At 49.1% G+C, this 15712-nt stretch overlaps 1 protein-coding gene across 5 annotated transcripts in view; it reads right to left on the minus strand.

The window, feature by feature from the left end:
• Window positions 1–205: 205 nt before the first annotated feature.
• TRIM66 (tripartite motif containing 66) overlaps window positions 206–15712 on the minus strand; it is a 59724-nt gene continuing 44217 nt past the window's right edge. For all 5 annotated transcript variants that reach the window (XM_082629240.1, XM_082629239.1, XM_082629241.1 and 2 more), the window contains 10 exons: window positions 11409–11930; window positions 11056–11248; window positions 9546–9606; window positions 8920–9094; window positions 8316–8605; window positions 7726–7852; window positions 7368–7442; window positions 6821–6973; window positions 6189–6407; window positions 206–5452 (listed from right to left, as the gene is read on the minus strand). In XM_082629240.1, coding sequence (XP_082485366.1) covers window positions 5393–5452; window positions 6189–6407; window positions 6821–6973; window positions 7368–7442; window positions 7726–7852; window positions 8316–8605; window positions 8920–9094; window positions 9546–9606; window positions 11056–11248; window positions 11409–11930 — 1875 coding nt within the window. In that variant the 3' untranslated portion in view covers window positions 206–5392. The remainder of the gene's footprint in view (window positions 5453–6188; window positions 6408–6820; window positions 6974–7367; window positions 7443–7725; window positions 7853–8315; window positions 8606–8919; window positions 9095–9545; window positions 9607–11055; window positions 11249–11408; window positions 11931–15712) is intronic.

Below are 15712 nucleotides of genomic sequence, written 5' to 3' on the forward strand. Positions count from 1 at the left end.
TATTTTAAAGAACAGGATGTGTTCATGCAATAAGAAACAGAGAGCTGAGTTCTTCCCTAGAGAAAAAGCTCCCCAGTCTACTCTTCCCCACCTTGTGTCTTAACGATGTTGGAGTCTGGGGGTGAGAAGACCATGAAGCATGTTCAACCATCTCCACTCAAAAAACACTCCAGGACACGATTACTGGTAAAGAAAAGTGCTATCTTTTAATTTGTTCTTGAATGTGTAGGTCCTATTAAGATCAGTGACACTTCCCCTTATCATGTTCCTCCCTCATGCCCCCAACCACTTTGGATCCAATGGCCACTTCTAGAAAAGGCCTAGGAGGAACTCACCCTACATAGCCAACGAAGGGGTGCAGTTTGAGGAATGGGTATATGGCTCCAGAAGCAGCACCAGCTACTAAAGACTTTCTTCAAAGCAGCTCATTTTGGCCTGTGAGTCCCTTTGCCCTGCCTTGGTCAAGACTCCCTAGCTGTGAACTGCTCCAGTGTTCCCTTGTTCCCTGTGTGGCCTGAGCTTTAGAATTAGAATCACCGTTACCATCTTTAGAGCTGTAGAGCCTCTGAGAGAGCACTGTTTTCACCATCCTTCCTCCCCACAACTTTATAGATGGGGAAACTGTACCCAAGGTCACACAGTTCACAACTGGCAGAGCCAAAATTTTGATGTTCAGCATCTCAAATCAGATATCTTTCTACCATACCCTCCTGCCTCCAAGAAAACAACCGGCATCTGCCTCTAGCTCCGGGAACAACTGGAGCAAGCAGGTGGTGGTGACCAGAACAGACGGGAGAGACCCGGCTAAAGGGGCCAGGCTGACCCCAGCTGAACCCCAAGCAAGTGATGAATCACAGCACTGCCCAGTTTCCCTCTGTCAGAATGTTATCAGTGGCAGACACCCACCCCTGCCAGGATTCTCCTCCTGGCTAGCAGAACTGAACCATGCACGGAAACATGCTTACCATGATTCCAAGACCTTACCGACTATGGAAGGCTCTAACTGGTATGAGGATCCTGGTGATGAGCTGCCCACCAGCTGGGTAATCCAGCTTACCAAATTTCTTCTTGGTAAGATCCAATCCACATTCTTGGGCTGATTTATATAGGGCCTCTTAGCAAACATGGCTAAAATCTGTCTCTGTGCTGCACTGGGGGAGATGGACAGAAAGAAACACAGATGGTGTCCTCCCAGCAGAGCTCATACACATGCTTGGCATGAGGAGAACTGAGTCCAGGAGAAGAAATGAACTCAAAGAGAACAGGCAGACACAAAGGGCAGGGAGCAGGGGCAGCTGTGCTTCCTCCTGCCTATCCTACTCCTGAAGAGGAGAGACCACAGAAAGCTACAGATGTGTCCCCGTCAGTATTTCTAGGAAGGCTCAGCCTGTGTGGCTGAAAGGTAAGAGGAATCTAGAGAATTGTGGAGTCATGAAAGCCAAGTGAAGAGGGTTTTTCAAACAGGAAGTGGCAGATGATGTGAAATGCTGTAGAGAGTTCAAGACAGTTAAGGACCGAAAGGTATTTGCTTGATTTGGCAACTGGGTGGTCACTGGTGACTTTTATGAAAATCTATAGAGGATTGGAAAGTGATGAAGAAGAAATCAATGAAAAGATTTTTTTTAAAGAAACTTGGCTATTGAGGAAAAAACTGTAAGTGCAACAGACTCTAAGAAATTTTGTTTTAATCTTGGGAAGAACTTTGTTTGTTTGTAAGCTATGTGGAGGTAACCAATGGAGAGGGAGGTTGAAGACCCTGGGAAATGGGAGCAGTGGGATATGCAATGGAGCAAAGTCTTGGAAGACATATAGCAGGGTTCAAGAATAGAGCACCAAATAGGAGCAACTGGAAAGGAGCTGGGGAGGGATACAGACACAGAGGGATGGGAGGGGGAGAGGAGCACACGGACAGGAAAGTTTTTGCTTTAGGGCCTCTCTTCTGTGAAGTAGGCAATGAGGCCAGTCATTTGCTGACAGCAAAGATGAAAGGCATGGACAGAAAGCAGAGTAGTAACAAGTCAAAGACACACCAATCAATACTGAGAGCCCAACTGAGACTGTCAACTCTGAATTTTTCAGGCTTAGGAGCCCAGAAAAAGGGAGCAAAAAATAGGTTGATGCAGAAAATGGAGAATGGTTGATAGTTTCAGCAAAAGTTGGAGGAGATGAGGAAGTTCAGGATGCTGACAAAACCGTCAGTGTGTCCTGGGCCATGGGTTTAGGCTCAGGAGAGGAAGAAGTCCAGGAGAAAGCTGAAAGACTGGGAGAACAGAAAGCTAAGGTCTTGGAACTGGGCTAAAGGAGCAGGCAATTTATTTAATAGCAGTGGAGGAGTGGGAGAAGAGGAAGCATAGGGGATGGTAATCCAAAAAGAGCAAAGTCTCAGTTCAGGAGTTCAGAAGAGAAGACTATAGGTGACACCATGGAGTGAGAGAGAAAGCAGAGCAGAGCCCAGGAACAAACAAGGAGAGGTCTAGGTCTTAGAGGCAAGGCAAAGACCTGTTGCCAGAAATGGGTACAGAAAGCCAGAGTCTGCCAGGGTTGATGGTAGGGTCTTCTGTGGAGCAGAGCCTACAGAGGATCTGGTGGCTGCTGCTAGGGAGGGGGTACCTGCAAAGACAGGCAGGGTGTGTAGTTGGCAATTGCTGGAAGTTAGGCAAGGCCAACCTACCCATTTTCTAGAAGAGGGCACTAAAATCTCCTTTGCATCAACCGAAGCCACTCCATTCTTTTGTTTCTCAGTATACCCAAGAAACCCAATTTCTCTTCTAGGACTGCATTCTGTACCATAAGAATCCAGAATTCATCGTATTCCTATTTCATGACTTTGTCAATGACCAAAGGGACTTAACTGACTCCAAAATGGGGCCATTATGGGAATAAGTCAAAACGGGATTAGCTCAAAGGTTAGCAAAGAGCCAGTGAAGTCAGTCACTCAGCTAGTAGCCTTTTGTTCAACTTCTGAAACATCATGTTGTTTTCTGCATGCAAAAACAAAACAAAACCATCAGTTAAAACACTGGTGCTAAGTACACCGGAAAAGCCAGGGAGAGGGCACTGTTGTGGGGTAAGCAACGTAGGGATGGTGGGCCAGGGCTTCGCACTCTTGGAGGAAAGGACACCCTACCTCCCACCCCTCCCCCACTGCTCAGGTGCCTAAAGGGAGCTTCTCAGCATGCAGGGTCTCTGCAGTGGGAAGGGAATATGTGACTCTCTACCACATTACTAAGGTCCCCTGGCCCAGCAGGCTACACCCAAGCTGGGAACTTCACTGATAGAGGTGAAGCCAAGCACTTAACTAGGTATTTTGCTTCATATTTGTGGTTTCTAGCTGGTCTCGGGGAAAGATGTCAGTTGGGTTTGAGCCTGTCATAGCCCTCACCCAGCTGCCCAACACAAAACACTGGTGAAGCTCATTCAGAGAAGGTGTGAAGGTGGGCCACACAAAGGCAAGATGACCAAGAGGAGGAATTAATGAGGTAATTACAGAGAGAACCTTGCCAAGCCAACTAAACAGAGAAAAAGATTTGAAAATTGAAAGGGAAGTGGTCAGAGCCTAAACCATAAAGTCATGTGAGCTCCAAAGAGTAGAGGGTTACATGCAGAGACTGCCTGGCTACTGGATTATTCGAGACTTAGTTACCCCAAACTAGAAAATAGGATTATGGAAGTTCATCTGCTTAGGAGAGCTTGGCATGTGCTGGTGAAAGAATGGCAAGTCAGTGGGCACAGTCTGCTTTGAAGTGAAGATGCTCTCTCAGCCTGGGTGGAAAAGAAACGAGCAGTTCCATCCACTCACAAGGAGAGAAGAAATGTTTTCTCTGATCAAAATTATCCCATTAACAAGGGCCCTACAAATAAGAACTTCCTTAAACTGCATCTCTTAGCAAAAGTAAAGCCATGACATATAGCTCCCTTGAAATTAGCTAAGCCGTGACAGGACCAGGGAGAGCTGTCTCCAGGCCAAGCCAACATCAGCAATAGGTTCCTTCTCAACCAAGCTCTTGCTCATGAAGTGGCCTGACCCCCAGCATCTGCCTATGCCTTTTCCTCCCAAACACCTTGCACAGACCACAACAATCCATCCGAGATGCAGCCTGGAGCTCCGCTCCCATGCCTGTGACCTCCAGAACACTTCTCTCTGCATTCTAGGAGAAATAAAGTCCTGAAGTTGCTTCAGGGTCACCAAAGGACACCAAAGAGGCTTCTCGCCTCTCAGTTTTCCCCTTTTCCACGCCAGATAGAACTTCCACGAACGCTCAGGTCTGGCTCCTGCTGGTCCCTCTGGCCTTCTCCAGTCTCCAGCAAAAAAAGGGCTGCCAGCAGAGTCTTGGCTTTTTCTGGGCTGTGGACAGCCTGAGGGCAGGCGAGTCAGAGGACTCACTTCTGATCTTTGGCTCTGTGAAGTGGAGAAGCTGAGAACTAGGATCTCTAAGCAGGAGGAGAGACCCAGCAGAGTGAGCTGGTTGTGGGTCATTCTCCTTGGCCTGGAACCTCTGTATGTGAAGCAGACAGCAGCTTCCTCATAGTTTTCCCAAGCAGAACTCAGGGTCTGGACCTCTGAATGGACATAATGAAGGGGTGGCCACCAACAATCACTTCTAAGAAGCAGGTTCTGACACCAAAGTAGTGGCACAGATGGCAGGCTCTGAAGTTAACATCTTCTTAAGCCTGCCAGTGAAATCTGAGCCTAAAGATGTAAGTGGTCTCTGCACAGCCACCCAGCCCCATCAAGAATGCCATACTATCCAGAGCTTCACAGCGGCCACCTAAGTCAGCATCAGGAAAGGGGGCATGAAAAACAAATACCCTGAAAACCGTTAGAACCCAAATAGGCACCAGTTGAGACCTATGGCCTCTAGAAGCCTCATTGCCCTGTTCAGGGCAGGTGCCTCTGTCCGAGCAGGCCAAACAAAGGCAAACAGTGACAGTCTTTGGCTGTGCTGGGCCAGGGATCACAGGCCTGCCATATGTCAGAACCTCTCTCCCTTCTTTTACCCTCTTCTGGGCCCAGGAGTAGTTCAGATATATACATTGCTCCTGAGCTCTGCACACTGAAAGGTGAGAAATGTCGGCCTTCCTCAGCAGAAAGAATTCACCAAGGAAGTTTAGTCCTTCCGACCCTAATTGGGCTTGGTCTTGTCAAGTGGACCCTACACAACTGATCGTTCTGGTAATAGGGAACACCCCCTCTTTGCTGTTTATTCTCTGTAGTGGATACACTATGGCTCCCAAATAAATGCTGTAAGATGCAAACAGCAAAGAAGGGCACTACAAGCTCAACAAGACTTGTCTCACATCCACAATCCAAAGAGAATGAGCTGAAAGGTGGGGAGGAGTGGTCAACAGGACGGGGCACCAGCTGCCGGAGTACTTGGTCTCCTTCCAGCCCTCACACCTGGGAGATGCTGTTGGCCAGGCGGAACGACACTCTTTTTGCTCTTTCATTCTCCTGAAAGAAGAAAAAAATATTTGGCATCAGAATGTCCCAGTGTAGGGTTTATCAATGTGAGAAGGCCAACTGTCCAGACTGGGATTCCCCAGAGCCAAAGTGTTTTACTCCACCCCAGGAATGCAACAGCAAAACTCACTGAAGCCATTAAACACTGTGTGCCAAGTGTTGCAAACAACCGGGGATGGCTAGTCAGATCCTGGCACACAGTGGGCAGGCAATACATTTCAGTGGAATTAAATAGCACTGAATTGATGTTTCAGGTCTGCACAGGTGAGACCAGACAAAAGGTCAGATTAGATGTCTTTCCTGCAAGAAAACCTCTCCTTCCTTCTCTACACCAAGGGGCTGAAAAGACTCTCCCTTTCTCCCAAACCCAAGTTGAGATCAGGCATTGAGACCAGGTCCTTCTCTTCTTATGGACATCACAGTGTGGAATAACCAGCACTGAGCTGGGAGTCAGGAGGCCTGGTCCTGCTGCTAATTTTCTGGGTGACCCTGGGCAGGTACACCCATGTCTCAGGGTTCTGAACCTCAGTGGTCCTTGGAGCTGATGAGCCCTGCACTGCCTTGCCTTTGTCTTAGGCTAAGGAGTTGGAAGTGAGGGCTCATTGTCACCACTCTCTTGTGCCACCTGAGCAGCTTCACTTCAGGTTACTCTGTACATGCTGCATGGGTGCCCCCTGCCAGCCCAATCACCCACCCACCTGCCTGCCAGCTGGCAGCACCTCCTTACCATATGTCGCCGCCGCCTCTTGGGTTGGATGCCCTCCTGCATGCAGTGGGGCCATGGAAAGCCCTGGGGAGTGGAATATCCACTCTCACTAGACACCTCCTCAGAGTCTGAGTCCTCCTGCCTTGGCTGAGCAAACCGTTTCTCCGGGTAGATCTCCTTCAACCAGCCCTCAAAGAACACTTCCAGGCAGCGGCCTGCCTCTGCAACCTCTGAGTCGGGCTGAAGGGGGAGGAGAGCAGTGACGGTCTGGCCCCCTTCCACCAGCCCATCTCTTCCAGGCCCCTCAAGAGCTATACAGAGAGCACAAAGCCTGGCTGGGTCTCCTGGATGTCTGGAACTTTACATTTTCTCCTCAGGGCCCAGGATAACCAGTTTAGTATCAGCTCTTAAAGCAGACGTGACCCTGACAGTTACCCACAGATGGCCAGTCACTAGCAGCCCCCATATTCCTCCTGAGTCCATGCTGAGGCCCAAATGTGGGAAAGAGCTTATAAACATTCACTACAGTAGGCCCCAGGAGGTCTGCTCCCAGTTCCTCATGGCAGCCCAGGCCCGAACCAGACACTTCTGTCCAGCCATGACAGTCTTGGGGTCACTGGAAATAGGGGAGAGGGAAAACAGGGAAGACATACATAATTGAACTTAGCACAGTTCCAGAACATGAGGCGGACGTCTGATACCACCTCCTCCGGGGTGGTGTAGTGAGCTGGGTCCTTCTTTTGCAGCTTCCTCCGGATGATCGACAGGTCCATGGGTCTCTTGATAATCTGGTAGTAATGCCGGGCCTTGCGGGAGGAGAGAAGGGGAAGCAAATAGGAAGAGAGAAGTAGAGGAAAAAGCGAAGGATAAGAAGGAAGGAGAGATAGAGAATGAGTTGGAATGGAAATAATAGAACATAAGACAAAGGCAGCAAGAAGAAACGTGTGGAGGGAAAAGACAAAGAGAGAGGGAAAAGGAGGAGTGGTTTACATGTCAAGTCAGGTCTGATGCAGCAGCAGCTGTTGGTTGGGGGGCTGTAGTGGCCATGGCTCCCGGGTCCCCTACGCCATGCACAAATTACTCCTGCTTCCAGTGGCCACGCTCTGAGCCCACCCTGGGCACCGCCATGATCTGCTCCAGGCCCAGGGCACTCTGAGCCGAAAGTCCAGTAGCCGGCAGAAACAGTGAGGCTTTCCTTACCAGCGGGCTGACAGGCTCGTGGAAGGGCAGGCTGAGGCTGTTGCAGCACAAGGACAGTACCAGCTTCTCACACTTCTGCAGAAAGCAGAGTTGGCAACCGTGTTACTTTGCTCTGGCCCCACCTCAGTAAGGACTAACGATAGCGACCCTGATGGCTCTGTCCCACAGGGTATGAGTCGCTATACTAAGGCACAGTTCAGCCTCCCAGGCCAGAGGAAAACAGCTGGCAGAAGAAAAATCGTAGTGAACCCCCATAGGCATAGCCCAAAAGAGAGGTATCCAGAGAGGCCTCTCACCCCCTCAGAAAAGACTCAGCTCCCATGGGCACAGGCAGGCTGCCCCAGAGACCCCTCCCTACCTTCTGGTCATATGCGCTCAGGCCAGGAGGGGCCCGCACTCCAGGCTGGTTATAGCGGGCGTTCTCGCAGTCGTACTCCATCTCAGGCTGGGTCAGGCTGCGGCACAAGGTACACACCCAATCTCCCCTGCAGAGGCAAGTGAGGCCAAGTTAGCCCTCAGCACATTGCCCAGAGCCCCCTCCCTTGTCCCACTACCCCAAGACAAGCTTGGGGGGTGGTGACATGAGAAACTGAGTCCCTAGCCCTGCCCTGTAGAGAATGGCTTCCTAGCCACAAGCTTGAAAGAAATTTTGTAACTCAGGATTTAGTGAATCCAGAAAACTAGGAGTTAGCAAGGGGCTGGGAGAGGGGTAGAGGGACAAATCTGGACAGGAGGAAGCTGGGAACAGAGGAGGAAGGGAAGCATCCACCTGCCTGTGTGCAGAAGACACACAGCTATAGCGCCACGAAGTCACAGACCTGTAATTCATGCAGGCCCAGAGAGGGGAGGAAGTCCACCTGAGAGAGCTCTGTGGGCCTGGCCTGGAATAATCTCCCTTGGAAGATCACCATGCTATCCAGGCCAGGGTCTGCGGTTGGCATGACTCACCCTGGGAAGCTGAGCAAGGCTGGCAAGTGGCAGGAAAGGTGGTACACTTTGGGGCAGCGGTCACAGCACAGTAACTCTCCCCCGTTGAGGCACACAGCACAGAAATCCTCATTCTCTATTGGTACTGGGGGTCCCTTCTTGGCTCCAGGGGTTCGAGGAATGAGCCTGTGTTCTTCAGAAGATGCACTCTCCAATTCTGGTGGCCGCTGCCCAGCCAGAGATGTGACAGTGACCTTTCTTCCCCCCAGGTTTGGGGCCTGGATGGCATCAGACAGGTGGTCCTGGCTGACCTTGGGGAAGAAGTGAATCTGAGCAGTCAGGGCACGGCACCAAGTTGTGGAGGGAGGGAGAGGAAAGATGACAAGCCCTGGGCACCGACTTATTCCAGGACCCCAAGACAGCCAAGCCCCAGGAACACCAGGACAGCTCACTCCTAGGGCGCACCTCACAGACCACTTGTAGCAGGGTACAAGGCCTGGCCAAGCTACAGCCCTACTCAGAGACTCAGAACAACGCCAGAGCCAGAATTCTCCCAGTAGCAGAGAGGAAAGAGAGGCTCCTAGGCTGGGCCAAGATTCAAGGAGAAGGCAGAGAAAAGTGGTACCTTAATGGACATGCTGGAGGACTCAGTACCACATTCAATGATCAGCAGGAAGCTCCCGTCCTGCTCATTCTTCTGTGGCTTCAGCTTGAACACAGGCATCTCTCCTGAGGAGGCGGCACAGATCTTGAGCCGCTCCAGTCGCACATAGGGAATCTTGGGCTCACTATTGAAGGGTCTAGGGCAAGAACAACATCCCTGGGTCTCGGCGGGAGCCTCCTCTGGCCCCAACCTCTAAGTCAGGCTCATCCATGATCCCACAACTGAATTGCTGCTCAAGATCTCCTCAGTTCAACCCTCTACAGGCCCCTATTCCACCGGGCTACCAGCTCTGCCTGGCCAGGTCCTGCCAGCCCCTGGGAGCCCTCTGATCAAAGAAGGGGGGTCCCCGAAGAGGGAGAACCGCACACAGACTGTATGCCTCACAGCGCAGGAGCCAGGACATCCTCCCACAACCATCCCGGACGCCCAACCACACACCCGACTCCAGGGTCTGGGGGTTGAAGAAGACAGCTGCAGGCAAACGTCTGCTTCTAGTTAAGTCATCAAGGATGCTCACTTCCTGTGCCAACCTCCCAGGACATGAGGTTGGAGGGTGAGAGAGGGAGGGTGGGCCCAGCGTCTGTTACCTGATGCTCTGGTTCCCTTCTGTACCCAGGCCTAGGGCTCCTTGTTCAAAATTCTCACACTCTAAGGCAAAAGACAAACAAATACACGTATGATAACACACCCTGTCACCCACACCTTCTACTCATATCTGCTACTCACACTTTGGCCACACACCTGTCACACCATTGTTACCAACATTGTAATCACTCACAGTGGTGACAACCCTACCACATCTCCCCTTCCTGAGGGGGGAGGAAGGCCACTTTCTTTTAAAAAGATAAACACAGGTAACACTCAGAGGCTGCCTGGGGGTGAGGGTTCGGTCAGGTGCCAAGGGGCCAGCTTCTCACCTCCAAAATGAGCTCAGGAATCACTTGTTCCCCATACATACACTGGTGTCACCTGCTCTTAGGAGTCATTCTGTCCAACCCCTGCCTTTTCAGCCAAGTGCTGGGATTTCAGCACAGCCTGAGAATCCAGCTCACCCTCCAGGGGCAAGAGGCTCCCAGGAACCCTCCCCTGAGAAGTGCAGTCTGTGTAGATGGGCAGGGAGCAGTGTGGGGAAAGAGGAAGACACTAGCATTTACTGAGCGCCCACTCAGCACCAGGCACTGTCCTGAGCACTTTCCATGGGCAAGCAGGGTTCAAAAATTTAAGTGCTTAAAATTCGGGGTCACATTATTGTGTAGTTAAGAAGAACCAGTGTGAGGAAAAAAATAGAAAGATTGTTTCATTTTCATCTATTAAGTATGTAGGAAATAGACTGATCATTACACACTAAACATTTATGAATCGTACCCTGAAATGAGAAGGCCCCCAATGCTCACTAGGCAGTTGCTAACTTCCCAACTCCCTCATTTTCTCCCAAAGGAAGGAGCCTTAGCCTAGCCGCATTTGAGAAGGAGTGTGGGTAGCTGAGAAGAGAATCAGAGCCAACCTCCACCAGTTCAAATTCCCTTAACTATGAGGCACAAATCTACATTAATGCCAGGTGCAAGGCAAATTCTTGTTACTACAGAGTAAGTCATCAAATGATTTCACTGTAGTTATTTGTCCCAATAGCCTATGAAGTAGCTATGATTAGCCCCATTTACAGAGAAAGAAACTAACTCAGAAAGGTTAGGTATCTTGCCCAGGTTCAAACATAAAGAGATAGAGCAGGTCTGCTAACTTAGATCTATCACACTCCAAAGTCAGACATGCTCTTTCCCCTAAAATATTTTGCCAAGGCTAGCCCTTCTGGGATGTGCTCTTCCTGTTTCCCCCACCTATAACCCAGACCCCCAAAATTTTGCATGGGGAATTTTACAAGGAGGCTGATTTCTGGCCATGCCTGGATCAGTCATGGCCACAGTGAGGGAAACAGAACAGGCATCAATAAATCAGTTCTGGGCAGAGAAGTGAATTTAGCCAAGAGAAACACTGCTCCCTCAGGCTCAGAGCAGCTCTGCTGACCTCTGTCTCATGGCAGTGCCGAGCCCATCTGCTCAAGTGTGTGGTCAGCATGAAAGGCAGGCTGCTGAGTCTCACCTTTTGGGCTCTGGTACTGCTGCAGGGCCACGGATTTGTTGACCACTGGGACCAGTGCAGGTTTTTTCACAGAGAGGTTAATTGGCTCCTCCAGTTCTGAGGGGATAGCCAAATCCTTGGAAGTGTCCGGACCAGGGGCTGTGGGGCCTTGTCCCAGAGGGTCAGTGAAGTGGGTAGAATCCTCACTTTCCATCTTTCAAAAGTGAAAGGCCAACAAGAATCAAAGAAATCAGACGTTTTTCCTGTCGGTGGTCACAGAGCTGTTAAGCTAAGGCCAGAATAAGGCCTTCAGGGGCTACCCTTTTGCCCAGCGATGAGCAGAGGAAGTTGAATGGCATTTCCCCAAGACCTACCTTACACAAGGCATTCCCCAGGGAGGGGTCAGCCCCATCCCCAGGGCACAGGCTCCCTGCAGTTCGGCCAGAGCCAGGACTGCAGCTGGATCCGGTTTCCGACTGCATGTTAGAAGCCGGAGGCACGCTCTGCAGAGGACAAGTTGCCAGGCTTGGTACAGTGTGGGTGGGACCAGACGTCAGGTTGGGCCCAGTCTGAGAGTGATCACTTGCCAGGCTGTTGATGGCCTGGGAGGGATCACTCATCAGGTTGGGCATGGAGTGGGGTGTGCCACACACAAGGCTGGGCATGGTCGGCAGGTGACTGGCTGTCAGGCTGGGCACAGCCTGGTTCTGACCGCCCACCAGGCTGGACACGGTTGGTGGGGGGCCACTCAGCAGGCTTGGTACCACCTGGGGTGGGGCAGCTGTCAGGCTGCTCGCACTCTGGATCTGTGGCTCTAAGGTCCTCGCCAGCCTGGTAGATGACAGTTCCATCTCCAGTGTGTTGGAGAAGCCCATGATGCTCACAGAAGTGGAGTGCTGCAGGAGCAAAGACAGGGGACAGTCAGGCTGTTAGCTAGGAATGGTGGGAGGGAGAGGACAGATGCAGCCCACGAGAGTTCCATGCTCAGATCTCACTCTGCCTCAGAGTCTGGTAGCTGCAGGGAACTCAGACAGCACATGAAGTCCTATTTCCATTCCCCTACACCAAGGAGGCTGGTGGGCTATGACACAGAGAGGCAGGCACGGCTGAGGACAGTGGTGTGCATGCATGTGTGCGTGTGTGTGTGTATGTGTGTGTGTGAGAGAGAGAGAGACAGACTGACAGACGAAGAGAGGGAGAGAGAGAGGGACAGCCTACCACCTGACCTGAGGGTGGTACACACTCACACGTACACACACACACTATCAGCCACATCCCTCACCCCCTTTCCAGTACCCAAGCAAAGGGTCAGACTGTAGGACTACCCTCCCCCTTCACATTCCCCTCTGACTACAGCACTAGTGGCCTCTCTTCCCTTCTGGGGGTCCTACAGGATAGGTTCTGCTACATAAAAATGGGAGGAAGTTCAGAGGCTCAAACCCTGACCTGCTGCAGACATTCTCTGAGATAATGCCAAGGCTTGGGGAGCCCCAGTCAGTCCTGGGTAACCTGGGTCAAACTCCAGAGCCTTCTCACAGCCTTGCTCAGATCAACTCCAGCAGCACCAGCATCAGATTGAAGACTCTGACCAAGAGATGTGAAGGTCTCTTCTAGCCCTGCTATACCTGCCAAAGACATTCTAAACCAGAGGCAGAGAACATCAGAGCAGCTAAATCTTAATAGGGACAATCTGGACAATCATTGGATGAGGCAATAACATTCCAACCCCTGTAATTCCTTTCTCGTTTCTAACTGCTTGGTGACCTAGGCAGAAGAGACTTAAAAGCTTGATAAAAAGAAGTTAAAGACATAGATACTGCACTGAATCCATTTCAGTGTTTCAGGTTGGAGAAAGAGGTTTGATGGAGGGGAGATGGTGGGAAGACTGGTTCTAAATGCAACCTTGAGCAATTTAAAAGTTTGATATCCTTGCCTTTTTGTTAAGACAAAAGATATAATAATTTGACATCTTTTGAAAATCGAAGGGGAAACAAGGAGCAAATGTCTCTAAGTTTCCAAAATCAGTGTCATAAATCTGTCATTCTTTTTCCCATGAATAAGACATTCAGATTTCCACAGGAAAAGAAATACTTCAAATACCCTCTCAAGTTTCCATATTAAGTTAGTAAAGCTAATTAACAGTGAAGAAAAGACTGTCCTCACCTCAGTGAATGTCACCCTAGTCACCCAGTTCTTCAAGCTGAATCCTAGGAGGAAGACATCAGTGGAGCATCCTTCCTCCCTCACCCAAGCTAATACCAGACCTCATCAATCCCACCCCTTAAACATCTCTCAAATATTCCCACTATTCCTCTCTGCTGCTGGTGTCCTAGCCTGGGTTACACATTCATATTTTTCCAGACTATAGTAGTGGTCTCCTCAGTGGAGAAATAGTTTCAAAACACAAATCTGACCACATCAGTCCTCTGCATAAAACTGTACTGCGCTCCACTGAGAAGATGCTCAATAAGGCTCCTAAGGCCTTGATGACTTCTTCCCTGTCCTGCTTTGCAGCCACAGTCCATACAACAGCTCTCTCCTCATTCTCTGAACTCCAGCCACTCAGACAATTTTTCAGTTCCTGAAACATGCCAACCTCTCTCTTGAGACAGACTGCTTCTTCTGCATTGAATGCTAGGAACATTCTCCTAGCCCTGCCCCTGTTCCACCCACCTTCTGAATTCAGCTCACCCGTGAATTTTCGCTCTAACCCAGACCAGCTCCCACCTTTTATGCTCTCATAACTCCTGGACCTTATTCTCATAGCCCAATCTGTGATACCATTTGGTTAATATCTATTTCTCCTACTAAACTGTAAACTCCACTAGAGTGTGGATTTTCTCTGTTTTGCTTATCTACTGTATTTCTAGACACAAGAGCAGTGCTTGGCTGAATAAATGAATTAATGAGCTATTCACTAAGCTCAAAATGGATTAAAGACCTAAATGTAAGGCTGGAAACTATCAAACTCTTAGAGGAAAACACAGGCAGAACACTCTATGACATAAATCACAGCAAGATCCTTTTGGACCCACCTCCTAGAGAAATGGAAATAAAAACAAAAATAAACAAATGGGGGCTTCCCTGGTGGCGCAGTGGTTGAGAATCTGCCTGCCAATGCAGGGGACAGGGGTTCGAGCCCTGATCTGGGAAGATCCCACATGCCGCGGAGCAACTAGCCCCGTGAACCACAAATACTGAGCCTGCGCGTCTGGAGCCTGTGCTCCGCAACGAGAGGCCGCGATAGTGAGAGGCCCGTGCACCGCGATGAGGAGTGGCCCCCACTTGCCACAACTAGAGAAAGCCCTCGCACAGAAACGAAGAGCCAACACAGCCATAAATAAATAAATAAATAAATAAAAATTAAAAAAAAAAATAAAAAATAAACAAATGGGACCTAATGAAACTTAAAAGCTTTTGCACAGCAAAGGAAACCATAAACAAGACCAAAAGACAACCCTCAGAATGGGAGAAAATATTTGCAAATGAAACAACTGACAAAGGATTAATCTCCAAACTTTACAAGCAGCTCATGCAGCTCAATAACAAAAAAACAAACAACCCAATCCAAAAATGGGCAGAAGACATAAATAGACATTTCTCCAAAGAAGATATACAGATTGCCAACAAACACATGAAAGAATGCTCAACATCATTAATCATTAGAGAAATGCAAATCAAAACTACAATGAGATATTATCTCACACTGGTCAGAATGGCCATCATCAAAAAATCTAGAAACAATAAATGCTGGAGAGGGTGTGGAGAAAAGGGAACACTCTTGCACTGCTGGTGGGAATGTGAATTGGTACAGCCACTATGGAGAACAGTATGGAGGTTCCTTAAAAAACTACAAATAGAACTACCATATGACCCAGCAGTCCCACTACTGGGCATATACCCTGAGAAAACCATAATTCAAAGAGTCATGTACCACAATGTTCATTGCAGCTCTATTTACAATAGCCAGGACATAGAAGCAACCTAAGTGTCCATCATCAGATGAATGGATAAAAAAGATGTGGCACATATATATATATACAATGGAATATTACTCAGCCATAAAAAGAGACAAAACTGAGATATCTGTAGTGAGGTGGATGGACCTAGAGTCTGTCATACAGAGTGAAGTAAGTCAGAAGGAGAAAGATAAATACCGTATGCTAACACATATATATGGAATCTAAGAAAAAAAATGTCATGAAGAACCTAGGGGTAAGACAGGAATAAAGACAGAGACCTACTAGAGAATGGACTTGAGGATATGGGGAGGGGGAAGGGTAAGCTGTGACAAAGTGAGAGAGTGGAATGGACATATACACACTTCCAAATGTAAAATAGATAGCTAGTGGGCAGCAGCCACATAGCACAGGGAGATCAGCTTGGTGCTCTGTGACCACCTAGAGGGGTGGGATAGGGAGGGTGGGAGGGAGGGAGACGCAAGAGGGAAGAGATATGGGAACATATGTATATGTATAACTGATTCACTTTGTTATAAAGCAGAAACTAACACACCGTTGTAAAGCAATTATACTCCAATAAAGATGTTAAAAAAAAATGAGCTATTCACAATTTTTTTAAAACAACAACAATGCATGACTGTTTATTCCACAAATTGTAAGCCAAATGAATAGCAGCTTAGTTCTACTAACAACTAAGTCTATGAGTTTCTCTAAAA

The sequence above is a fragment of the Mesoplodon mirus genome, assembly GCF_964341445.2.
Source record: "Mesoplodon mirus genome assembly, chromosome: 7".
Lineage (NCBI taxonomy): Eukaryota > Metazoa > Chordata > Mammalia > Artiodactyla > Ziphiidae > Mesoplodon > Mesoplodon mirus.